The sequence below is a fragment of the Vicia villosa genome, linkage group LG6 (assembly GCF_029867415.1).
Source record: "Vicia villosa cultivar HV-30 ecotype Madison, WI linkage group LG6, Vvil1.0, whole genome shotgun sequence".
NCBI classification, from domain to species: domain Eukaryota; kingdom Viridiplantae; phylum Streptophyta; class Magnoliopsida; order Fabales; family Fabaceae; genus Vicia; species Vicia villosa.
In genome coordinates this window covers 108102883-108130399 of record NC_081185.1, presented here as the reverse complement: position 1 = coordinate 108130399, position 27517 = coordinate 108102883, and the positions used below count along the sequence as shown (strand labels likewise).

Genomic DNA, 27517 nt, shown 5'->3' with positions numbered 1-27517 from the left:
ATAAGAATAAAATCGATGCACTGGTAAATGACTGCATGCACAACTAAGATAATAATCTAGTGCAAGTTACACGTTATAGGTTAGGTAGGTATGATGGTTGACATCATGCTGGTGCAGTTTTCAAGAGTCACATAAAAAAACTTGTTAAACATACGTCGTTAGTATTTATTTACATCATGCATGCTGTTTGCAAATTTTGTTGATGAATTAAAAAAACTTGCCTAAGATTTGGTCTGTTGAAAAATCTACTTTATAGTAATGTTTTAAATTTCTGATGCTTGAGACGTCAGTAATCAACTTATACTGCATTAACTGACTGTAAATATCAATGACAAAAATATGGTTTATTAAAAAAAATACTCTGCATCTGAGAAGGATTCATATATTAAAGTAGATTAATCAAAAATTAATTTTCACTTTCAAGTAAGAAGAAATATCATGTACGGTGATTAATTCAAACTGTTTTTCCAATTCATATGGATTATTTGTTTACTCGGGCAATATAACATGCACTATTAAACACAAATGACAGTTAATATATTTAGCTTTGGAAGATCACAATATTACAAAAAACCATTGGTTCGGAGAAATTATAACAAAAACCAAATAAACATTGATAGATAATCCATAGCTGATAACTCGTGTCTTTTGTTCCAATAAATTAAAACAACAGGAAACAAATAAATCACAAATAATAAAAATGTTGGCCCATAAACTGGTTCATAGGAGTCTTCAGGCATCAGATTCAATCTTAACTTTCTTTGCAGGCTTTGTTCCTGAAAGTTGAGTAGTACCATACGCTTGAAATTCGGAATCTACAGCATCAAGATTAACGGGACTTCCTTTAGATGGAGTATTGGTCACAACTTTATCAGGATCATTTTCTCCGTATGCAGACAACGACTCCTGGAAGAAAAAAATTAACAGTAAGTATAAAGAAAATAATGCAATTTACAGGATAAAGTTCAGGCAACATTAACATACAATGGATTAATCGACACGATCAACGACTGGGTTTTGGTTTAAATATTTGCTATCCCCCTGCAGATCAGAGATTGAGATGAAGATTAAGATACAAATATTGATAAAAGACATATGTATATGTTCAAACAAAAATTTCCATACTTCATCAGTAATATAATCTTTCTCAATTTCCTTTACAAATTCTTCATCATAAGAAAGCTTCCAAACAGATGCTTGGCCAAATGTTAGCTGAACTTTAGCCCTAAACGCCATTTTTTTACCAAGAAGCATGTCAAGTTCATCTAGATATATCATTGGATCGTCGTCACCTTCCTACACATTAAATTTCATGTAAGTACAACACTTAATACAAATAGATATTAAAATAGGTAATGAATTAAACTTAACCTCAAGCATTGCTTTATAAATACTATCAGTAGACTTTCCAATAATGTCAGCACAGTCAGTGTCCCAAAACACAAAGCGGAATTTTGATTCACCATCAACTACATATATGTCAACTCGATACCTTTTAGATAAATGCATAGCAAAAAACTATTAGAACATTACAAATATTGAAACATGGCAAATGAATTAATCTGATGAACAATTGTAAAATACAACCTTGGTATGGCATGTTCTACATTCTGTCCACATGAACATTTGTATGGATTGTTCACATCAGATGCCTTTAAAGAACATTTAGTACATCCATAATAAAACCAACCGTGTTTTGAGACAAAAAACCTTTGAGTTGTTCCAACAGTAACGCATAACATGTCCTAAGATACAATAAGTTAAATATTAATAAATGCAACACTCTAACACAAAATCATCTGTATAAAATAATATTGATGTTACTATTTCAAATTTTCAATAACCATTTACCTGTTTCACCTTGCAAAGGTCACTCAGAGATATACACTTGGCCTTATGAACGAAACTTTCAACTGGGGTGAATTGAGAGGCACCAGACCAAAGAGACATTCCCTTTGAGGACTGCGAAGGCTTTTCAGTCTGCTCATTTGCAGTTAACCTGAAACATTGTACAAAAATGAATGTAAATGATGATAATTTTTAAAAGAGCTTATTATACTTTAAGAATATTCCAATTTGTGTATACTTTGATAAATACTCAGTTATCTCTGGGATGTCTTCGTTAATAAGCAATTTAGATCCACTCCATCCATTTGAAACTGAAATAGATAAAAATTAGAGTATCAAATTAATTACAGACAGATATCACATCTTAATAATAGGAGACTATTGATACAAACCTTGTGATTCCTTTATCATTGCATGAGTTAGTATTATTACAATAGCACCACTGTTTTTTTCATCGTGGTAGAAGTCCAAAAATTTTGTTCCGTAGCTCTCCCATAATGTGCAGTTAACTATGACACCTCTGCAGAAAAAATTATAAAAGGATCAATATGATAATAATGATGGCACACACTTATAATATTTCAATTCAGATAATTTACTTCACGTCTTTAAGACTCAATGAAACAAATGACATTTTTCCATAATTGTTATATTGAAAATTGTTGATTTCCTGAACCACACCAATGATATCTACAAAACATAGTGAAAGAGTAAGTTAAAATCAACTTATGTAATAATATAACAAATTGTAGTAGGAAGAAATTAAATGACCTAATATATTTACCTTCAAGTCGATTCATCTCACAATTGCCTCCAAGAATATCAGTAAAGTCTTTGAAAAAAATCTTTTGGGAGGAAGGTTCTGAATATCAACTTCCTTCACAGTTGTACCACCAATAAACACAAACTTCTTGTCATGATCACAGAGCTTCCACTGAAAATCGTTATCATAAACAGTTCCATTGTTGATTATGCAAGACATGTTTTCGCGTATTCGTGCTTTCCATTTTGGTGTGTGGTTAGAACGAATCAAAACTTGTATCCTATCACCCTGTTGATGACAAACAACAACAATATCATAACTGAAAAATATAATAAGCTAATAAACGATTTGAGAGAATACGAAGCATTACCGATACGTCCATTATAACCATCTCCAGATGCTCCTTACCCTTGCTGTTGATAACACTCCAAATATCAACAACTCGAACGGCCAATCTCCATGTTTCTTTTGAATCGTTGACATCCTTAATGGGGGAAAATTTTCGGCTCATATTCTGTTTAGAAACAAAAATGGAAGTAACAGAAAAATATCAGTAAGGTTGAATGGAGACTAAGAATGAAAATGGGGAAGGTGAAACGAAACCCTACCGCTCAACTTTTGTTTGAAAAACGGGAATGGGGAGAGGGAACAGTTAGCAAATGCAAATGGAAGAGTTTATACGTAAATATATAGACATAGGGAGAAATAATGAAAAGGTAGGGTTTATTTAATATGTATGTTCCAATGCAATAACAGTATAGAACGTAGTGCAGGTTTTTTCATATTCCAATACAGAAGTTTTGCATTAAATAAACTGTTGGAATGTAATCATGATTAGATGTAAAATGACGCTCAGGAGTATGCAAAACCATGTTTAATTGTTTGTGATTAGGGTAATTAAGGCAATTTGGTGGTAATTCATTTTTATATGTTAAAGTAGACCAGGTTTTGTTTTGAAAATAAATGTAGACGTCATCTCATACGCCATGCACTCAAAAAGTAACTTAGGCGCCATATGAAATGACTAATATATAAATGACATCACTATGATGTCACCTATTAGTCATCTCATAAAACGCCAAAGTTATTTTTTGAGTGTATGTGTCATATGAGATGACGTCTGCACTTATTTTCAAAATGAAACGAAGATGCCTGCACTTATTTTCAAAATGAAACCTGATTATTTAGGTAAATAATAGGGAAGCATGATTATTGGGGAATTTAGTTGAAAAAGTTGGTTATTCGTAAAAAAATCAAATATAAGAATGAATAAAAATTAGGATTTAAACTCTCATTATTCTCGATTAAATCCAATAATTTGAATTAGATACAGTATTGAATTGAATCGATAAATAAACTTAAAAATAATTAACAATTAATAAATAAAATTAATAATTATAAAAAGTATATATAATTAAGAAGGTAGAAAGAAGAGTTTTTTTTTATATAACTTATATAATGAAAAAACTAATAATTAATGATAATTGATATATAGATATATACGATATAAATCACGTTAGATTCAAAATAATAATTATAGTTAATAATAATAGGGTTAATACCACTTTTCACCCCTGTAATATAGGTGAAATTCGCTTTACCCCCTGATAATGTTTTTTTTAGTTTCTCCCCTGTAATATTTTTTTGTTTGAATTACCCCCTTAAGCGTGCAAATTAAACACCAAATTTAGGGGGGAAATCAAATAAAAAAAATATTACAGGGGGTAAACTTTACACTTAGGGGGCAAAAGACATAGTATTTTTGTATTTCAAGGGAGTGTTTGAAAAAAATTACAGGGGGAAAAGCGAATTTCGCCTATATTATAGGGGATTTTGTATATTTAACTCATAATAATGTTAAATATTTGGAGTTGATTGGCACATAAGCTACCTCAATGAAGAAAATAGGCATAGATGTAATGAGAAGGGGGAAACAACAAAATGGTAGGCAATGTAGGGACTTGATTGCTCCAATAACTGGATGAGAAATCTATGAGGCAGGCAAAAAGTATCTGACTGCACCTGGGATAGATGGTTATGAGGCAAAGTTTTTCAAAGGGGCTTGGCACATAATAAAAAGTGACATCATTGAAGTAATGCAAGAGTTTTTATGTAGTGAGAGGATGTACAAGTCACTCAACAACACATTGGACCAAAGCATGCATCTGCTAGTAAGGTTATTGATTACAGGCCCACATCTCGCTTTACCATAATGTATAAAGTTATATCCAAAATTATGGCTAAGACGTTGAGCAAGGTACTTAGTAGCATATGGATGCAAGTCAGGCAACCTTTGTCCCAGGTAAACATTAGCAAGATCACGTGTTGATTCCTCATGAATTAGTTAGGGCATATAGAACCAAGGGAGGGGCACCTCGTTGTATGCTCCAAATGAATATCAAGAAAGCCTATGATAGTGTGGAATGGAGAGCCCTTTAAGACATTATGGCAGAGTTAAGCTTCCCAAACAAGTTCATTAGGTGGACAATGTTAATGGTAAAATTTGTCTCCTATAGATATAAAGTCAATAATGTGTTGTCTGATAATGTGAAAGCAAATAGGGGATTGAGACAAGGGGATCCCTTGTCTCCTCTCTTATTTGTTTTGATTATGGAATACTTGCACAAAACTCTGTAAAAGACGGGGGATAATCCTAACTTTAACTACCATTCAAAGTGTGATAAGTTATAGATCATCAATCTTTGCTTTGCTGATGATCTCCTCATATTATCAAGAAGAGATAGTGGGTATGTCAGGATGGTGATGAATACTTTAAAGGAATTTGCAGCAACAACAACTTTGGCTTTGAATCCATCCATGTAAAGCTTACTTTGGAAATGTGGAGGCCAAAGAGAAACAAGAGATCATTAGGTTCACTAATTTTGAGGAAGGATATTTTCCATTTAGGTATCCTGGGGTACCTCTCACAAGCAAGATATTATCTGTTCACAATTGTCTAGAGCTGATTGAAGATATTGTTAGTCGAATTCAGCATTGGAGCTCAAGATTGTTGAGTTTTGCTGGGAGAACGCAACTTATTCAAAGTATGTTATTTTCAATCAGTAATTTTTGGCTGCAAAGTTTGCCTCTGCCCAAGTGGATTATAAAGAGAGTTGAAGTTATTTGCAGATTCTTTCTTTGGGCTAGAACTGACACAATTACTCGTAAGTCACCTGTTGCATGGAAAGACGTGTGTGAACCCAAAAAGAAAGGGGGGGGGGTTAATACCATATCTCCATAGGAATGGAGCAAGGTTTGTTTCGCTAAAAACCTGTGGAACCTTAATGCAAAAGCTAATAGCCTTTGGATCCGTTGGGTTCACACCTTTTATACAAAGGGTGAAGAACTTATGCAAATACCTATTAAGAATTTTGCATCCTGGATATTAAAGAAAATAATTTGGATTAGGGAGGATTTTGATAACTTGCAAGAATGGAAAACAATGGTGGAACAAAATGTGTTCTTTACAAAGAAGTTGTACAATGCTATCACATGAGATAGTCAAAATATGGACTAGTGAAGTGCTATTCATGGCAATATGGCACGATCTTGTGCAAATCATATTATGTGGATGGCGTACCATAGAAAATTACCAACGAAGGAAAGGCTTCATAGATTTGGTATGTTGGCTGAGGATAAATGCAGTTTTTGTGGGGAAATTGAAACAATTGACCATCTCCTCATCTCTTGCAAAGAAATGAATATAATTTGAAGGAAAGTGCTGGCATGGCTAGATATTTACCATAGGCCAGTGGAGTGGAGGGAAGAGAGTAAGTGGATTAATAGTTTGTGCAGGAAAAAAGAATCCAAATTCATAATTAGTCAATGTGCCGCAATAGAGACAATATACGAAAGTACATAACCAAACATATTTTGGTGAGCAAAGTAATCAAGATATTGTTGTATCAAGTATTATTGATGCAACAACCTATAGATGTGGAATGTACCTAAGATGAGGAAGCACTTGAGTAGTTTACTCTTGCCTTAGATTAGGTGTCTTTTTTGGTAGTTTTGGTTTGTTGGACCCCTAGGTCACTTGGGCTACATTGTTTTTTGAATCCTATACATAAAGTTATATTTTGATTAAAAATTATTAAATATTTGGTCAAAATATATATCAAAAATTTATATAACTAATACACAAATGTGATACAAATGGGATTTCGATTCTATTTTAAAACACACACTACAAAAAAGAAAGCTCATTCATGTGGAATTATTTTCAACGTTTGCTTTCATCTGCATTAACCTATGACCAATAAATTTATTTTAAAACAAACACTGCAAAAGGAAAACTCATTTATGTGGATGATTTTGAATGTTTCCTTTCCAATTATTATCGTGATGGTTTACCGCGCATGACTGACGGCCACATCAATGTTCATATGGTTTTTTCCTTTTCCTACACAAAACCCTTTCATTACAAAACGTAGTCTACTCAATATAATTTCACATAACTGGTCCTCCATCTTCTTCCATAGAAAGGTTTATGTCGACTTCATCCATGTTTTCATTTTTTATGCTGTAATCGTTTCTAATTGATGAATATCTATGCGGTTATCATTTTTATGCTTTCATGTTCTGCGATTTGTTTTGCTGGCTTTGTTGCTCACTGAATTTGTTTTACCTACTTCTCATATTAATATACTTGAACATGTGAGGAATATCAAGGCCTCCTATCATTATTGGTGACTTGAAAAAAGGGATCAAGATATGGAAGATGACCATTCATATTGTTGGCCTCGGGATTGTTAGAGAGCGCAATGGCCAACAACATCTTGAGTTGGTTATACAAGATACAAAGGTCTTTTCTACTTCCCTCTATTTGTAAGATTCATAATTGAACAATTCCTCAATATACATTTTGTTATGTTATGCAGGAAGAACAGATGCAAGTCGTGAGATAAAGTAGGGAATTCAAATAGTGGGTTGACAAAATGAATGAGTCTAATACTTACATGTTGTATAACAGTGAGCCCATGATCAATTCTTTACAATTCAAGGCATGTGACAATAAACTGATGTTCGTGTTCGGTGGAAGTACTATTGAATCCAAGATTCAAACTCCTAACTTCCCTCCACATTAATACAATTTAAGTCCATCACTGGATTTTTCAATGGATCGTTTAAGTCTGACTGTTTGTATGGGAAATTTCAATAGCCACACTAATTTACATGTTATGTTGTTTGTTATATTTTCCTAATTACTTTGACATTGTTCTTTACTCTTGGTTTACAAATTTGATTGAAGTTTCGCATGAAGTTGTCAAGACTCAAACGCATGGAGCAAACAAGAAAACATGTGCCAACATAATTGTGTTAGATGAAACTGGATCCATCATTGAATTGGCCCAATGGGAGGACTATGGAAATAATTTTATGAGTTTTGCCAACTCTAACACACGTAATGTGCAAGCAAAGCATATGTAATACCTTTCTTAATGGTTTTTTTTGCCCACAACTTATACATGTCATGTTCTCTTTTACCATATACCTTAAATTATTGCAACATCTGAAAAACTTCAGATTTCAAATGCTTGGAGTGGATCCAGACTATTCATCAATTTAGACCATCCACAAGTTCAAGCATTTAAAGTAAGGTAAATAATTGGTCCATGTCTATTATAATATCAAACTTTTCATAATGTCTTTTTCAAATTTCTTTCATGTGTATTTTATATAGGTTAAGTGAAATCAATGTTTGAAATCAACATCACAAGCGTTATCTCAAACCTTTGATTTTATTCATACTTACCAAGATAAGTCTTTCAGAAACTTGAGGGAAGTCCCGACTATTGCAGACATCATTGATGCACAAAAGGTAAGTTAAACCTTCAAATTATTTTAGAAGTATCTCTTTAATAGTTACTCTGTTGATGCACAATACGCTTAACCAAATTTTGAAAGAGCTATTATTCTTTAATGTGATCTTACATGAGTGCTATGCTATCACAGTTGGTAAAATAATGAGATTTAAATGCTCCATGTTTGGTTGGTATTACGAGGTTTGCCCCACTTGTAAGAAAGCAAACAAGTTTTCCGAGGAACCTTTTGAATGTGGTTGTGTTCAAACTGGTCTCTCACCACTGACTAAGTGAGTTTGCCTTGAGTTATAAATACACGCAGTATATTTGCCTTGACTATCTTCAATCTGTAAATTTCTTTTTTCTAAGTGAGTTTTATGGTTTATTATAGGTACAAAGTTGAAATAGAGGTTGAGTACAACAAACATGTTGCAAATGTTGTCTTCTGAGACAAAGACTGCATCAAGTTTGTTAATTTAATAGCTCATGAATTGAGGAATATTATCAAGAAAGTAAGTCAATTGAACTTATTTAGTTAAATTCATATACCTTTGTAATTATAATTATCTGCATACAAGTATGTCATTCAATTTCTATTGACTGCTTAGATTGGAGAGGATCATCACTTAGTTTATCTGACACATCTTGACAATATTTTGAAACAAGACAAATTGTTTTAAACGTTGCCTCAAGTGGCATTGCAAGTTTGTTGTTGCCAGGTGGAAGGACGACTCGTTCTAAATATAAGATTTTGGTTCCTACCCTTGAAACATCCATTTGCATTATAGAGAAAAAAGATGAACTTGTCGACTTACTTAAAGTAACCGATCTCATTATATGGTATGAAGCACCAATGTCACATAAGTTTTGTTTTGAGTCACTTGATAAAATCCTGGAAGATATTATGAGTGATGACAAGATTGCTTGTCAAAATATTTTTGCAGGTAAAGTGGTTGTCTTTGGTGGAGATTTTAGACAAATACTTCCAATTATACATAGAGGTTCTAGATCTGATATTATACATGTAAAAATCAATGCTTCGTATATTTGGGATCATTGCAAAGTTCTTAAGCTTACAAAGATCATGCGATTACAAAATGGGTCTTCATCTTCCACCACCGAAGATATCATAAATTTCTTAGAATGGATTCTACAAATTGGTGATGGAACAATCTTAGAGCCAAATAATGGTTATGCTAACATTACCATTCCAGATGAGTTTTTTATATCCAATTTTACGGACCCTCCTGAAGCAATTGTATCATGTACATATCCAGATCTAATTGATAACTACAAAGAATCAAGCTATCTTTAAAGTAGAGCAATTTTGGCTTCAACTATTGAAGTGGTTGATGATATAAATGATTATATCATAAAACTGATTCCAGGTAGTTAGTTTCACTATTAATATATCAAATCAATCATTGATTTATTTGTATATTTTTGGAATGTCATACTAATTATTGATTTTCCATTGAAGGAGTTGTAACACCTCATATTTCCTATTTATTTATTTATTTGGAATTTAAAATTAATTATTGGAGTTAATTAATTAATCGAATTAATTGGGAAAATTGTGAAAGAAGTAAGTGGGCTTGATGTTGCGTTTAGTAAAGAGGGGGTGCTACGTCTGAGGCCCTACTGAAGTTATTTTCTATTTTTCTTTCATAATAATAATAAAGGGATTTGAGAAATAGAGAGATAGAAGAGTCAGAAAGAGTTTTCAAAGCACGTGAAAGAACAGAGAAAGGAGAAGAAGAGGAAGAGGGATTTCAAGGATTTTGAACCAAGGTAAGGGGGGACTCTTCTAGTTAATATCTATTATGTGATTATAGGTGATATAATTGATTAAGATATGGTTTGATTCAATTGGATATATTGGGGTTGAGATTGTTAGGTTTGGGAATGTCATAGTTTAGGGTAATTGATGAAATTGCATGACCTATTGATTGAAAATATGTTTTTATTGATGTTTGATGATGTGTGATGGTGTATATGACGATTTTATTCCTTTAACCGATGTTTAGAAGGGATTTTAGGTGAAGGATGTGTGGAATCGCAGGTCTGTCACAGAGGTGAAATTCTGCATAATCGCACGTCTGCTAAGCGGATGTTGTTCGTTTTTCAAAAAATTAATTGAGCCCGCTAAGCAGACCTAGCCCGCTAAGCGGAGGTCCCAACATAGTTAGCTATTGTCTTTGATCGCTTGAAGCGGGGTTATTGGAAATTGATTCCATAAGCGCGTTGGATGGTCGCTAAGCGGATCCTGCGGTGCATAAATTTGCTGAACTTTGAAACAACGTATATTTTGATCCGTGTATCATTTTTAGGTGCCGTTTTGGGTGTTGCAAGACTAATTAAATGTTTTATATGATAATTGGTGAGAAGGGCAGTGGCCCGACTTTATTTTTAAAACCGATTCAATTGCTTTGGTAAAATGAAACATTATGCACACTGTTGTACCCCAAAATTTGCCCGCATCTTTTTTCAAAGAGAAGGTAACGGACTTCTGTCTAAAATTTGGAGTTTCATATAATATTGGATTTTATTTCATAAATATCCTGATTTTATGAATACTCAGTTTTTTAAGAATATTCTTATACGGTATTTTGGTTTGCTGTTGAATTTATTCTTACACAAACGCCAAGTACTGTTTATCACTTCACACACGCTATTTATTTGAGATTTATTTGCAGATAAATAGTACTGACGCAGTTGGTACAGAATTAAATTTTGCAGGCGCAAAGTCCGGGGATTCAGACTGTACTGGTAACAATTAAATTATTATTAGTTTTTTGTTTCCCACTAATTTTTGTACTATATTATTGTTTTCAAATCTTTTCCTTTCTTTTCAAATCAAATCCTAACTTTATTCCATACATCTTTCTTTTCAAACCCTACCATACACTTTCTTTCAAATCCTACTACCACTCAAATTTTCCTTTTTTGTACGGTATCACTTCATTCCCCGACGTCTCCATCCTTCTTTTTACTCTATAAATACCCCTCATTTTTTTTCACATCAAATTTCACTCATCTCCCAGATTTCTATCTCATAGATATTTTCTCTTCTTCCCCGGCAAGAATGGCAAAGTGGATGGATACGTTTTTTCTTATGGTCATCACTGTTTTGGTGGTGATCATGTCCTTTTTCTGTCTGCATAGTCCTGAAAAATGCGGACCTGGGATGCTTACACTCCCGTGCATCTATATATTGTTATTTATAGCATGGGTTTTTAATCGTCATACTTAAAGTTTGTCGTATCTTTCGCTTTCAAATAACGTACCGTTCATTATATTTGTCGTACTGTTCGCTATATTTTTATGTAATATTTGTACTGTCAGTATTAAATATTATACTATCTATTATACCGTCATTTAATTATCAAGATAGTATTATGTGTGTTTATTGCTAGTTAAATATTTATTTCTGTGCATTAAATCCTTCTCAAGATTATTATCAATAATTTCGTTCGCGTACGGTATATTTTATTTATTTATTATGTTTGTGTTTTTCTAACAACTCAGGTAAATAATTTTCACCATTAACACAACAAAAACAAAAAGAAAAAAAAATTAACTTTAGCTGTTAAGTTTTCACTTTAATTGTTACGTTAATGCCCAGACAACCAGTTAACAGTCAAACCCGCTGACAGCACGATTCTCCGTGTTTTGTATCATCATTCAAATCAATCTTTCACATTTAAAAATTCCAAGATTTTTGTTCTAGAAGTCTTCTGATAATCATATGATCAGCAGAGACTCAACACTGCACAAAAATCAGGTACGCTTAACTGTCTCCTACACAAACAGTCCCTAACTAGGGTTTTTGTTTTTTTTCAGGAAAACAAGTTTTTTGAGACCTAAAATGGATTTCATGGATCTCCATATGTCTCAAAGTACCACCAGACAAATTTTCAAACTTCGATTCGCTCGGACGCACAGTCAGCAGCTCAAACAGTCAACAGACGACCAGTTTGACCGAAAAGTAAACAGACAGTCAAAAATGATTTTTTTTGTCAACATCCATATTTTGTCAAAAGATTCATCATTTGATCAATGGTGGATCATAATTCATCAAGAAAAGTTCAGAAATCAACAAAACCCTAAGTTTCAAAATTAGGGTTTTCTCCTAAAAAGTCAACTGAACTTTGACCGGCCATAACTCTTTCCTCGTTCATCCAAAAAATCCCAACCAAAGCTTATTTTGTAGGAAATTCAATTATCTTTCAAATGAAATTGGTCCCATAGTCATTGGATTTACCATTTGGAAAATATGAGCTCAGACATTACAGGTCATTTTCAAAGTCAACAAAAAGTGTTTTTTTGTCAAAGCCCATAACATCAAGATAACTTCTCCAAATGCAAAAAAGCTTCCAAAGTAGCTTGTAGAGGACATCTTGAGGTTTCTAAAAAGTACAAGAACTCCTTCATATGATCAAAATTGAGGGATTTATGCCTTGTTGAAGTTGGCTATTTTTTGGAAAAATGCATGAAACCAACATTGATCAAAATGGTTTTTTTTCCAAAAGAGGCCAAGCATTCATGATCCAAACATGTTTCTAATGATGTTAAAGGGCTCCCATGACCAACATTAGGCCCATGAAATTTTTGTTTCTTTTTTAATTTAATTTTATTACATTTAAAGTTAAATTAAAAAAGAAATGGTTCAAGACAATTATCCAAAGCTTTTGTCCTTAGCTTGAGTCACCAAGTTAGCTTAACTTCTGCAGCATAGAGATGTACAGCAGGCCTATAGCAAGAGGGGTGAAGAAAATTGAAGCCATGGCCAAAGTATTCAAAGCTTTTATATTAAAAAATTCAAAAGTTCAAAGACAACCAATGCTTGTTAGCTTAAGATTTCAGCACCTCTATTGCTCATAAATAGCTTAGGACACTTCAGTAACAATAGATACACGAATTCAGAACCAAACATATGCTTGTATCATACTTGTATCAACTTGAAATTTTCAAAGAAATTTAAATTTCGAATTCTGAGTTTAAGCTAATTTCAATCCAAACTAAACACTCAAACGTGATCCTTGAACATCACTGAAGCTAACCAGATCAATTTCAAGCCTTGAAACCTCAAGAACACGCCTATATAGCTCACGATTTGCACTTTTAAAAACTTCTTCGATTGCAATTATACACTCATAATAAATAAATTCTAATGGCATATTCATGATTGGTGTTACTTGGTGAACGTTTCTGGAGCTTTAATTGAAGTTTGGTCACTTGTATGAACACTTACCATTTTAGGGTTCTTGAGCTCTATTTTAGGTTATTTTGTTTAAGGCAAAATCAAACGAAACTAAGGCCATGGTTGTGATCAGTGGACCATTTGCAATTGATCCATGGTCTCACAATAAATTTTGATGCTTGTGTGAAGTTTTAGCATGTTACAGGTTTGTAGCGACGGACAAAAACTGTAGGTAAAACCTTTACCTACAGTTGCAGAGCATATAGCAACAGAGAGATGAAGAAGACGAAGACGTGGCGTCCTCTGGTTGGCTGGAAAACGCGCGTGTGTTTTTTAAACTTCAGACCAGTCATGTGCTTTGCGTTCCACCATCATACCATGTGCCTCATGATCTCAGCCTTCAGATCCATCTGTCCCCTCATCCAACGCACCTGAACACGCATCCACACCATAGACCCTCCTATTAACCACACTAGATCCAGATTTAATATATTTTTCATTTTATTTGATTTTCTTTGCAAAATTATTTTAAAATAGTTTTAAAAATCAGAAAAATATGCAAAAAATATTTTTAGGTTGATAAAATATTGTCTTAATTTTTGACACAAAAATATTTTATTTTTCTTAATAATTAAAATATTTTGTTTAATTAATCAATATATATTCATATATTTCCATTTCAATAATTTTTAACCTATCAAAAAAATCAGAAAAAAATATTTTCTTTTTATTAAATTAGGTTTATATATTATAAACTAATTTTGTACATATTTAGAATATTTTTCTCTTTAAGTTTAATTTATGTGTATAATTATATGTTAATTAACTTAATAATCTCCAAAACAAATTTCAAAAATAAAAAAAAATATTTTAAAATTAATTAACAAACAATTTGGACATATTTTAGACTTAATTTTTTAGGTTTAAATTTTATTTCTAATTCTTGATCTTTTAATTAAATTAATTATGCATTAATTTTAATTAAAATCAACCATCCAAAAATCCAAAATATTTTCCCTTTATCTTATTGCAATTTAAATTCATAGATAAGTGTATAGGTTGTCAAATTCATGTAAATAGCGTAGTTTACATTTCTCGCACAATCGATGTAATAGCGTAGATTTATTTTCCGCATTTTACATTCCCGTACTTTAAATTCCTGTATATATAAAACTGCGTGTATGACAAGAATAAAACTAGAGCGCTAGATCACTAATCTCAAAGATAACATATCTGAAAACAAAACACAATCACACTTGCACCTCTTAGGGTAATCCCTCTGTTACTCTTTTCAAAAATCAAATCTTACTGTTTCAAATACAATTCAAATTTCTTTCTGTATCCAATCAAAGAAGATTTTCCAAAGAAATGGAAAAAACCTTATAAACTTAGGGTATACCTCCTAATTGCTTGCTCAATCAAAAACAACAAAAGCATTTCCACATCACTGTTTTCCAAAACAAAACTTTCAAAAAGACAACACTTTGTATATATCCAAACAAGGATCATTACGAAGTTAAAAATCTTTTTTCGAACCATCAAAATATCTTTCGAAAGATAAACACTTTGTATACATCCGCACAAGGATCATTACAAAGTTAACTCTTTACAAAATATTTAAAACCACATACAAGCATTTCAAAGCAAGACAAACGATTCAAACAAGTGAGCTAAGCAATTAAGAGCCCATGGATAACCATGGATACAAAGGGTGCTAACACCTTCCCTTTGTATAACCTACCCCCGAACCCAAAATCTCTTTAAGGTCTTTTTTTGTTTCTTTTATAAACCTTTCCTTAATTGGATAAAATAAAAGTCGGCTGCGACTCTCTGATTTTCACAATTCAAAAAACAAAAGAAGAGTCAGTTCGCATCCCACAAAAAACCGAGGACGACACACACACACACACACACACATATATATATATATATATATATATATATATATATATAATTTTGTTAGTATGGAAATGTATTGGTGTAATGATGGATGAATTGTGGTTATTGTTATATTTATTGCGTCAAATGTGTACATGATCGAATGATTGCGGAAGCATGTGCATACTTGTTGGTGATGATAATGGTGAGTTATGGTGAGGCGATGTATTTCATCGGATCGGTGATATGTAAGTATGTCATATGTATGCATTCATTCATAAATCATTTTGGTGATGGATCCCGGTGACGTTTGGATCAATGGTGGGCATAATTCCCATTGTGTGGAATTTGTACCGGTAGGGCCGTATCTCGGTGATGTTTAGATCGGTCGGGTGGATTAATTCCACGGCTTATTGGTACCACATGCATAGTGTCAGTTGGTTCTTATGCATTTTGTCATAACATTATTGAATGGATTTCAGTGTTAGGTTAGGTGATGTATTTGTTGTGGTTGATGAATGACAATTGGAAATATGAATATATTACAAATTGGGTGAATGATATATTATGATGTTTTGTTGCTTATGAATGCATAATATTTATTAATTGTGAATGAGACTCACCGTTACATGTTGACATTTTCAGATTGAAGAGTAGCGGCTTATTTACTTCGGTGAGGATAGCTCGTAAAGTTAATCCAGTCGTTGGGTCGTGTCGGTCATGCTCTGGTCTTGTAACACTGGGAACGATAGATTTAGAGTTTAATTTTGTTACACTCTATTTTGTTTGGTTTGGATTATCTCCCGTTGGAATTATTTGGAAGATGTTTTATTATTCCGCTGTGATAAACATGATAATATTGTTTGGTGAACGTTCCTATTAAAGCATGACATAAGTGATAAAACTACAATTGGTTTATTTGTTTTATTTAATTGTGGCACCCTTGTTTTTATGTTTTACTCTGATTATTTTATTAATTGCCGCGGGGTTTAGAAGGGTGTTTTCAGAGACGACAAGGAATATCTAAGTTGTGGTTCAAACGATAGGTCCGAATCTACTGACTTTAATGCATTTGAACACTTAACTCTTGAATACCTGAATTCTCTGAAAACATCAGGGTTGCCAAATAATTCCATCAGGTTGAAAATTGGCACAACTATTATGTTGCATAATTTAGATCAATCTGAAGGATTATGCAATGGTATAAGACTTACTGTCACCAGTGTCATACCCCAAAATTTGCCCATCATAATTAATCATATTTCAGTCCATCTGACTTTCAAATACTCAAAGATACACAAAAGGAAGCATACAGTCTCTCTCCTAAACAACAACCCTCAAACTAGGGTTTTGATCTTCTCAAAGTAAAATCAGTTTCTGATACCTCAAGTGGATCCCATGGTCTATCATATGTCTCAAAGGATCCTCATGACAATTTTCAAGCTCTGATTCAAAAGATTGCTCACCCAATGGCCCAAACGATCAATAATCGACTGGTTGACCTAAAAGTCAAACTAGGGTCAAACCACAGTCAAAACTTCCAATTTTTGGTCAACATCCTCATTATGAAGTATCATTCATCATTTGATCAAGGAATGATCATGATGCATCAAGGAAAGCTCCAAGATCATCAAAAACCTAAGTTTCTAAATTAGGGTTTTTTTAGGAGAAAGTCAACTAAACTTTGACCAGCCATAACTCCTACATGGAACATCAGAAATTTCCCATCCAAAGCTCAATTTGAAGGAAATTGAATTATCTACAACTTTGTCTCTCACATGCCAAGTTTAAAAATGCTTCATTTGGGAGATATGACTCAAAACATTACAGGTCCCTTTTGAAAGTCAGCCAAAAGTCATCTTTTTCAAAAGAGCACACAAGGAGCATGGAAGATTATTTTGACATGAGACAAAAGACATTGGTTAGAGGACCCTTCAAGGTTTCTAAAAAGTCCAAGAACTTGGAAAAATTCTGAAGTATGAGGAAATGGCAAGGTGCACAAGTTCACCTATTTTCAAGGGTATGCATGAAAGAAAAAGGTCCAAAACTCCAAATATTTCCAAATGGGCCCAAGTTCTTTTGATCCAAACATAATACATAGCCTATCCACGACCCCTAAGCCCATTCATGATTCATTCTTTTATTTATTTTATTTATTTTGATTTTTTATTCATTAAAGGTCAAAATTAATTAAATAAATAATAAGGAATATAAAAGATATGCATGAGTTTATTTTTGCAATCAATCTTAAATATATTCACATACAAATCCAAGGTATTTTGTTGGCCCTTGATTGAGAAAGATTGAATGCAAAAATAAACACTTTTGTTCAAAATATTCAATCATATCTTTTCATAAATTTTTCTCATCAATCATTGGATTCTTTTCAAACATATTAACCCTAATGCCTTGCCCTATATATACTAAAGAAATATGAGACCAAGAGGGACGAAAATTAGGAGAAGAGAGCTAGGGTTTCAAAAGTCATAATATTCAAGGGAGGTACAATTTTCGTGTGCTTCAACCAAGCAACTTCAACGCCTCTAAATCATTCCATTCATCTTCTAAGGTAATGCAAAGAAGGTTTGGATCATTAACCTTATTTGAATGTACCTAGAACTCATATACCATGGCTTTACATCTTCATACATGTTTTGAATTTTTGTATCTCTCATGTTGTCCTATTTTAATATGATTTGATTGCATGTTTGAGTTTATAATGATGTTTAGAGGAGAATTAAAGCTTTAGAATGAAGCTTAGACGTGTGGAACAACGTTCACCATGGTTAGGGCACCAACGAAAATGCTTTTCGTTTTCAAAATTCCAAGCCGATTCAGACCAAACAGACATCGCCATTGCGTTCAGAAGGCTCTCTTTAGTCAATCTGGGTGCTCCTTAAATTCGTTTAACGCGTTTTGTGGAGCTTTTGATTTTTGCAGGATCCGGAGGAAAAATCCGCAGGTAATTTTGCGGATAAATCCGCAACAAATTCCACAAGATAAAAGGTTGAAGATGATGACATGGAGGGCTGAAAGTGGACTGCACGCGTGTCATGGCTGCACTCGCTGGTCAACGCATCTCACTCTCTCTCCCTGTCTCAATACGTGTGCAGTAATACCGTTGGCTGGTCAACAATTCAGCCTGCCTCTCTCCATTTGATTGGTGACAGCGTAACATAAAGGACCCACACTGACTTGCCTTTTGACTTTTGCATTCTCACGTTTTGTTTTATATTTAACCATTGGTTTTCCTTTAATTATCAGCAAAACACAATGAAGGAGATGGCAAGGCATAGGCGCTGGTAACCATGGACACAGGGGTTCGAACCCCATTTGCGCCAGTTTTATTTTTCTTAAAAAGACTTCCATGTGATCCAATACAACGCATACGCTGGCATACCATGCACACTCGCGTACCAGCCACAGGATCGCCCTGGATGTGCATCAGACGAACCAAACACTCAAGCCCATGATGCACCCTCATCAACATGCCACACAAGATCATAGCTAAGTTTTTAGCCTTTTTTTTTAATTATATAATTCCTCTTTTATTTATTTTCTTTTTAAAGAAACTTATTTCATTTAAAACTTTTTATTTGTATTTATAAAATCATATTTTCATGACTCTTTAAGTTATTTAATCGAACTTTCGATTTTTTTTAAATTCGCAAATATATTAAATTATTCACTTTTTTTTAATATTTAAACCAGTTGCTTTAAACCCTGATTTTATTTTAATTATTTCTTTTGATCATGATCATTAATCACTGTTGCTAGTAGGTGTTATCCACTAACGCATTTTTAAGCCTTATAAACTTTTTGGGTCACAATAAGTTTTCTTAAATAACCCTTTTAGGTTCAGGATTAGGGTTTGTAAACTTTTTAGGGTTTATAGACCTTTAATCAATTAAGGTTTGTAGATCATTCATACACTAAAAATTCTTTTCTTTTGTGCAAATTTTCAGGGTTACCCCAGTATCCTCCGACTACGCGCTGTCAAATCAAAAGCTAAGTTTCTATTTCTTGTTTAACCTCATTTTATTTATTTATTTATTTTTTATTATTTATTTTGCTTTTGAATTAAAATAGGGTTTGCCTCCATAGTTAATGAATTTGTAATACACTAACCCCTTTTATTTTCCTTTTAACTTTCAGAGTTCGAGGAAGATCAAGGCGCTCAAGGATTTTTACTAATTATTGATCTCTCTTATTTTTCGCCTCTTAATTTCTTAATTTCCCCATCCCCGCAGGTGTTTATTGTAATAGCGTAGGACTTTATGTTTTTTTGCCTTTAATTTCTGCATTTTTAAACTGCGTGGTTAGTAATCCTAGGGAGTGATAAACCACGAACTGAACGTAGAATCACTAATTTTTACAAGATAAATATAATCGAAGTTAACCACGTGATTGTTGCACCCACACACCTTTAGGGTAATCCCTCTGGTTGCCTTGTTGCCTTATTTATCTGTTGCCTGTTGCCTCTAACTGTACTAAATAGTCATGTCCCTCGATTCCGAGGATACCTAAAGCAAGGTTGCCTAAATAGATTAAAAATCATCTAGTCCCTCGAAGTTGCCTCGGTAAAAGATGGTTGTCCCAATTGCTAAGGTATCCTCGCCTGTTGCCTAAAGGTTAAATGACAATTATATCCTTCCCTTAGACTACCTGCCCTCTTTATGGCAGGGTCAGTCTTATGGGGAACGATTATTCTCGATGACCCTTAAACATCCAATTGAAAGACTTCCCGCCCTCTTATGGTATGGATAGACCCTTTCGCCTGAAAAGCTAAAAGAACATTTTTTCAAACTTAGGGTAGTTGCTATTAATTGCTTGCTCTAGATTCAAAATCTTTTTCCCACTCTTTTCAAAATCAAATTCAAAAAGACTACGCTTATTTACAAGCTAAAGTTCTTATTTCTATTCACACCTCCTTTTCAAACAATTCAAACATTTTGAAAACAAAGTGAGCTAAGCAATTAAGAGCCCATGGATAACTATGGATGTAAAGGGTGCTTTACACCTTCCCTTTGTAGTTCGTATAACTTACCCCCCAAACTCAAAATCTTTTTAAAAGATCTTTTTCTGTTCTTTTAGCCTTTCTTATTGGATAAAATAAAAGCCGGTGGCGACTCTTGCTATCTGCAACATTTTCTTTAAAAGTCAGTTCACCGTATTACAACCAGGCTTGTAAATCACGTGATTAAGGCAAAAATTATTTCTGGAAAAAATATTGGGAAAATCATTTACATTTTGTGAATGTCCATGTCTCCTTCATAATCACCTTGGCCATTCAAATTGGTAGGGAGAAAATTTTCCAATGTTGTCTCATTTGCTATGACTATTAACAAATCACAAGGTCAATTATTAGACTTTGCTGGACTATACTTGCCGAAAGATGTTTTTAGCTATGACCAGCTTTATGTCGCAATGTCTAGAGTGAAAAACAAAGATGGTCTCAAAATATTGATTCATGAAAAGATAAACATTATTTGAAAACTACAACTAATGTAGTTTTCAAAGAAGTTTTTCACAATATTCATAGGTAAGACTTTACATTTGTTTCCCCTATAACTACAACTTCATGCTTTTCTGTGTATTTTCATGTATAAAAAACTATCACGTGATGTTAACATATTTGCTGAACTTTTTCTAATAATCCAATTATACATAAAGTTCAGCATCATGATGCGTGCTTACCGCTCTTTTTCTTAGGAAATTGGAGGATTGCACGGTCTAACTTGTATGACAAAAGCAATGCTTGTATGAAATACCTCTCCAAATCAAACTACACATTAATTCATTCAAAATTCAAAATATTGTCAAATTCATACTACATTAGCATTCTCGAATCACGTGACAATGATGAACTTATACTTATATTTTTTGTTTGGTTGCATTACTTTTTTTATTAATATTGTACTGAAGTTCTTTATATAATCTATGATTATAAAAATCTCATTATTAATTAATTAATTGAATTGTAAAATGTTAATATATATATATATATATATATATATATATATATATATATATATATATATATATATATATATATATATATATATATATATATATATATATATATATATATAATTGACTCGAAACCCAATCCACTTCCTTCAGGACCGCTTTGCCACTGTATCACATCAGTTGTTCGATTCTCAGTTTCTCACTGAACAACTTGCCGGAAACTCAAAACCCCACCGGAAATCGCTACGGAGTTGCCCGTCGTTCACCAGAAACAGTGGTAACTACTTCTTCCCCTTTTCAAATTCACATTCCCTTCTCCTTTAGCGCGCGAGGAACATTTGCTTCTTCTGCGTAAACTTAATTCACATTTCAATTCATCTTCTATATCACAATAATTGAATTCCTATCATTCGCTTTTTCATCACCATTTTCAGATTCTCGCTATAAGCCAAGTCATTTGAAATAAGGAATGCTCGTTTTGTAGCAGTAAATGGTTGTTATTATCAACAGAGTTGTACAATTTATCTGTTAGATATTTCAAATTTGAATGTTCTTCATTCTATTAGCTACTTCACTATGAATATCTTAGGAACTAATAGGTTTTGTATTGATCCTACTTTCATAATGGGAACTTATTGCAATAACAATAACCTGTTATGCAAAATTTACAACCCTAATTATTCAATAACCAATAATGCCACCAAATTGTATCGAATCCGGAACAAACGGAACACGTTATGGAAAAAACCGAGCGGTTTTGATATCGATAAACGCCGTTTTGATTCAGTATCAGTTGGCGTTGGTACGGAGGGAATTGTGGAAGAAGTAGTGGAAGGAAACCAGAAAAGATTTAGGTGGAATGAGATACGAGATGGTATCACAAAAGAACAAAAGCTGGCGATATCGAAACTTCCCTTCAAGATGGTTAAGCGGTGTAAGGCCGTGATGAGACAGATTATATGTTTTTCGGAAGAAAAGGGAAAGTTATGCGATGTTTTGGGGGGTTGGGTGAAGATTATGATGCCTACGAGAGCAGACTGGCTTTCGGTTTTGAAAGAGTTGAAGAAAATCGATCATCGTCTTTACCTCGAGGTATTCATTTCACATCTTGAACTACTTTTTTTGGTACAATGTTGATAATGAGAATTGTCCCTATGAGGTTATGCAGATTACTTAAGTCTCTTGCTATTAGCACATAACCTTATATCAGTAGTATTTGTGCATCTTTTAATTTCGATTGTATAGTAGTTTTTGTTTATGGGCTAGTATGATGGATGAAATTTGATTTACTCACTTTTATAGGTGGCAGAGCATGCTCTTACAGAAGAATCCTTCGAACCCAATCTTCGTGATTATACAAAGTTAGTTCATTATTATAGCAAGGAGAATCGCCTCGAAGCTGCTGAAAATATTTTCATGTTAATGAAGCAAAGGGGTTTCATCTGTGATCAAGTGATTCTAACTACCATGGTGCACATGTATAGTAAGGCTGGCTATCTTGATCGGGCCGAGGAATATTATGAAGAGATCAAATTGCTTGGGGAACCTTTGGACAAAAGGTCATTCGGCTCAATGATTATGGCGTATATTAGAGCTGGAATGCCTGAAAAAGGAGAGAGTTTGCTCGAAGAAATGGGCGCGCAAGAAATATATGCAGGCAGTGAGGTTTACAAAGCATTACTTAGAGCTTATTCCTGGATTGGTAATGCGGATGGCGCACAAAGGATTTTTGATGCGATTCAGCTGGCCGGTATAATTCCAGATGACAAGATGTGCTGTCTTCTTATTTACGCCTATGGTATGGCCGGGCAAAGTGAAAAAGCTCGAATTGCATTTGAAAATATGAAAAGAGTTGGTATCGAACCTACTGATAAATGCATATCTTCAGTACTTGTTGCTTATGAGAAGGAGAACAAGCTAAATACAGCACTAGAGTTTCTAATGGATTTGGAGAAGGATGGCATTATGGTTGAGGAAGAAACTTCTAGAATCCTGGCTGCGTGGTTCCGGAAACTCGGGGTTGTGGAAGAAGTGGAACTTGTTTTAAGAGACTTTGCCACCACTACCAGTCACCAAAGAAGCTAATGTAGAGGTACTGCATTATAATTTATTTGAAGTTTTGTGTGAGCAATGTCCCTAAGAAAGCTCTCTTGTTTTCAATGTATTATAGTCATTTCAATATGCACAATGCGATGCAATTCTTTCCCTTTTCACTGTACTTCTTGTCTCGCGGTTGAACAAAAGCAACAAATGATTACTTCTTACATAAACCGCCTTAATCCTGTGTAGGTTAGTCACAGTTCAACTATGACAAAACAATTAGATGACCTGTTTAGCCACAGTTTAAAAGTGACAAACATTTTATGAACTCTTATTTAAATTTGGTTCAACTATGATAAATTCTAGACCCTGGACGATAGTCCGCTTTGCAAATCCTCAAAGACGGTTTTACAGATAACATAGCTTTGAAACATATGCAAATGAAAACTCAATTTGCACAAACATGCTATCAACAAGAAGTAATTGTGAAAGAAATTTGACAATAAGAAAGGAAGGGAAGAATATATAATAATATAACCATGACTAACTCATAATAATTTTCAGCAGATTACTACAACAACCAAATCTTATCCCATTAAATGAGATAAATGTTTAAAACAACAAATAAATCTTATCCCACTAAATGAGATCAGCTACATGAATTAATTTCTACCATAATAATTAAAAAAAATTTGAAAATTTAAAATCCCTTGCAAAAATATATCCCTAATTTAAAATCCCTTGCAAAAATATATCCCTTGTTCGATGAAAGGACCACAAAAAAGATAAATGAATGAAATTTAAAACATGATTGATCATTTATAAAATTTGGAAAAGGAAGGAGATGATGAAACTTTGGAGGATGATCCTGATGAAGAACCAACTTGTCTATGAGAAAGGTCACATGCCACTAATTGAAGCCCAGAACCAGTGGTTGATATTGGGCCATGAGCAGCTCCATATTGACGCGGGTCAATATTGAGCCTCTCTTGTTGCATGGACAATGCAGGCTGGCCCATTGGATCAAAAAGTGTAGACATGTCATAGGTGGCCGGCATGGTTGTGGCGGTGGATGGTGGTAGGTCGGCAACGGAGAAGACCATTGGTGGTGCTGCAGGCGCCTGTGGTGGTTCTGTTGAGTTAAGCTGGCTTTGTAAGTAGGAGAGCTCAGCTTGTAAAGTCATCACCTAGGGAACAATCAAAGAGAAAAAAAAATCATGATCAAGAAATAAAATATTTCTTAGAATAAATTTTTAATTGATTCTTCAAAATTCATGCTCACTTGTGTTAGTTTTTGAAATATTTTCATTTAAAATTAATTAATAAAAATATGAATCTTCATTAAATTTGTTTAAACACTTTTGTTTTCGTAAAAATAAATATAATAAAATTTGTAATATTAACTTTTAAAATATTTCTATGGTACCGTTATATTGCTTTATCATAGGATATGAAAGCTTGACTTTAAACAAACTTCTTGAAGAGATAAATAAGAGTTTTGTACAAACAACATCACTTGGGAAAAATAAACATGATTAAACTAAGGAAAAAAATATCTAAGATCAGCAATCTTCATGAAATAATTTGAAGATTAGCATTGTTAATTAATATTTCTGATTTTGACCTTGACCTATCTAAGCATAGGGATTATCAAATTACAGTTGTAATTTTGAAATAGAGTACTCATAGTCAATCAATTATACTAATATATGCATATTATATATTTTATTTATAGCATTATAGCCTTTTAAAATTTGTTTTTGTCTGATATAAATTTATTAAATAATTTGGATAACATAGGAGTAAGTCCATAAAACAAATAAATATTTCTCTTCATGCTTTAACACTCTCATTTAAAAGAGAGAAAAAAAATACATGCCGTTACAATAATCTACTCACTCAGAATATTTCTAACAATACAATTTTAAAGACCTCATGTTATAATTTTAAGTCATATATACTGATTCAATTTATGATTTATGATACTCAGACATTTTTCACTCTAAAAAAAATTTCATTCTTAAATTGTTTAATTCACAAAATATTATATCTTGAATTTCTCTCTTCCATGTTTATACTTTTAAATACATAAAATTAATAATTCAATCTTATAAAATTCATTTTTGAGATATCTTAATTGTATAATTTTGATTAAATTTATAATTTTTTTCTCATATATGATGTAACACACCAAAATAATATTTTATTATTAAAAAACCTTTATGCTGTTCAAATTAATATATATGATATCGATTATAGCCGTTATATTAATCCAACATTTATAGATTTAATAAAAAAAACCTATAAAAATTTGAAAAAAAAAACTATTTGTGAGGCATGAAAGTTTGAGAGAAATTATTAGTCGGTGTCAAGGTTGAATATTAATTTTTTTTAAAATAAAATATCAAAGTAATTTTATAATTTCACAAAATGACATGAAAAAATTAATGTGAATTTAAATGAACCATATGGAAACTACCGACCATCTCCCTAAAAACTGCATGAACCAAGGACTTTGTATAGACTACCATTTTACTACGTAACAACCGACCACATCATTTCTTAATCAATTCAAACATCTCACTAAAATGTATACAAACTGTTCCCTTTCCATTGCTTCCCAAACCCTACCTAAAGTAGTTTAGGGAAAAGAATAATTAAGACATCTAAATTAAGAAGCAAACAAACATTTAACATCATGATCCATCAAAATCTATATCATTTGAAAAAAATACATGTTAATTAACCATAATTTTCATCTGAGTTCGAGTTTGAATACTGAATAAGTTCGAGTTTGAATACTGAATAAGTTCGAGTTTAAATACTGAATAAGTATTTTACCAGAGGTTCAGAGTTCGATCTGTGCTACTAAATAAAATAAAATAAACGACAATTCTAATGATTATGAGTTACCTGTTGCTGGAGGGCAAAGATGTGACCAACACATCCATAGACAGGATCTCTCAACCTTGATTGAGCTTCATAGCAAAGAGAGATTGTAGCATCAAACCTCCTATTAACTGGAATACCAAGGAGGAGTTTTGATACATTGCTAGCCCCAAACACTTTGTGCACAGCTGCAAAGTGTGATGCACCATGCTCCGAATCGAAATACGGAGCAAAAACACAATCTTGCACACACTTCCTCCTCAAAAACTTGCATGCTCCACAAGGGCTTCCGCCACCACCGCCGCTGCCGGTAGAGGTTAGACTCATCTCTAAAGCTAGGGTTTATAGTACTTTTTTTGGATGTAATAATTAGGTCACAAAAAAGCTAGGGTTTGATGAAAGAAAGGAATGATAGAGTATGTTTGTAGGAATATTTGGTAGGGCTATATATATAAGAGAAAATGCTTAACCTCCAAATCTTAGGTTCTTGCGTGAAGAAATACATAAGATAAGTATTATATATAAGTTGGCTTAAATGATTAAGTTTTTTCCTCTTTTGTCCTTGTTGTTCTCGTGAATATTTTTAACATAACTGATGATGTTGTCTCCAAACATAGTTAAGAGGAAAGAATAATAAGAGTATATCATGTGATGAATGCAAGTAATGTATTGGGAAAGAAGCTTTGATTGAATTTAGAGTAGAGATGAATATGATGATGTATATGAGAGAAACGTGTGATGGTGTGGCTAAAAATGACTCACACTTTTGTCTTTTTCTTATTTACAAAATATTACAGCTAGAATAAACTAATTAGCATTTAAGTTATGGTAGAAAAATGATATTAATGTTTTTGTTGAGATTGTGAGAGAACAATTAACAGATGAAATATCAGCTGATGAGAGTTATTGGAGAGTATAGCATGTTTTTTTAATATTTTTTATTGATTTATATTAAAAATAAATTCAATACTATTTTATTTTAATAGGTGATGTTTAAGAAACATAAAACATTTTTGTTGACTAAAAGAAAAACTAAATACAAGTGATTAATGAGTATAATAATTTTACAATAACATTTTTAAATTATTAAAAATAAAATAATGGAACCGACCCTATTTGATA

At 32.9% G+C, this 27517-nt stretch overlaps 3 protein-coding genes across 3 annotated transcripts; 1 reads left to right on the top strand and 2 right to left on the bottom strand.

The window, feature by feature from the left end:
- Positions 1–732: 732 nt before the first annotated feature.
- LOC131614315 (uncharacterized) lies at positions 733–5430 on the bottom strand. Its single transcript, XM_058885918.1, has 11 exons — positions 5383–5430; positions 2982–3125; positions 2654–2899; positions 2448–2518; positions 2241–2368; positions 2087–2159; positions 1852–1999; positions 1588–1745; positions 1372–1492; positions 1126–1296; positions 733–906 (listed from the first exon to the last, which is right to left on the bottom strand). Exons 1-11 carry the CDS (start codon positions 5428–5430, stop codon positions 733–735), a joined length of 1482 nt encoding a protein of 493 aa, XP_058741901.1.
- A 16175-nt stretch (positions 5431–21605) lies between these two features.
- On the top strand, positions 21606–23679 carry LOC131609521 (pentatricopeptide repeat-containing protein At1g01970). Its single transcript, XM_058881231.1, has 3 exons — positions 21606–21743; positions 21901–22558; positions 22769–23679. Exons 2-3 carry the CDS (start codon positions 22043–22045, stop codon positions 23549–23551), a joined length of 1299 nt encoding a protein of 432 aa, XP_058737214.1. The 5' UTR covers positions 21606–21743; positions 21901–22042; the 3' UTR covers positions 23552–23679.
- Positions 23680–24044: 365 nt separating this feature from the next.
- LOC131609522 (LOB domain-containing protein 18-like) lies at positions 24045–27027 on the bottom strand. Its single transcript, XM_058881233.1, has 2 exons — positions 26420–27027; positions 24045–24693 (listed from the first exon to the last, which is right to left on the bottom strand). Exons 1-2 carry the CDS (start codon positions 26720–26722, stop codon positions 24322–24324), a joined length of 675 nt encoding a protein of 224 aa, XP_058737216.1. The 5' UTR covers positions 26723–27027; the 3' UTR covers positions 24045–24321.
- Positions 27028–27517: the final 490 nt, after the last annotated feature.

Bases quoted from the DNA above. Each gene is read 5' to 3' on its own strand.
- LOC131614315 (XM_058885918.1), bottom strand. From the start codon at position 5,430: ATGGATGGATTCAAAGCCAAAGTTGTTGTTGCTGCAAATTCCTTTAAA. The intron at 3,126-5,382 runs GTATTCATCACC...GTTTCTAAACAG, and splicing joins TTGCTGCAAATTCCTTTAAA to AATATGAGCCGAAAATTTTC. The intron at 2,900-2,981 runs GTAATGCTTCGT...TGTCATCAACAG, and splicing joins TGGTTATAATGGACGTATCG to GGTGATAGGATACAAGTTTT.
- LOC131609521 (XM_058881231.1), top strand. From the start codon at position 22,043: ATGAATATCTTAGGAACTAATAGGTTTTGTATTGATCCTACTTTCATA. The intron at 22,559-22,768 runs GTATTCATTTCA...TCACTTTTATAG, and splicing joins ATCATCGTCTTTACCTCGAG to GTGGCAGAGCATGCTCTTAC.
- LOC131609522 (XM_058881233.1), bottom strand. From the start codon at position 26,722: ATGAGTCTAACCTCTACCGGCAGCGGCGGTGGTGGCGGAAGCCCTTGT. The intron at 24,694-26,419 runs GTAACTCATAAT...ATTGTTCCCTAG, and splicing joins TCTTTGCCCTCCAGCAACAG to GTGATGACTTTACAAGCTGA.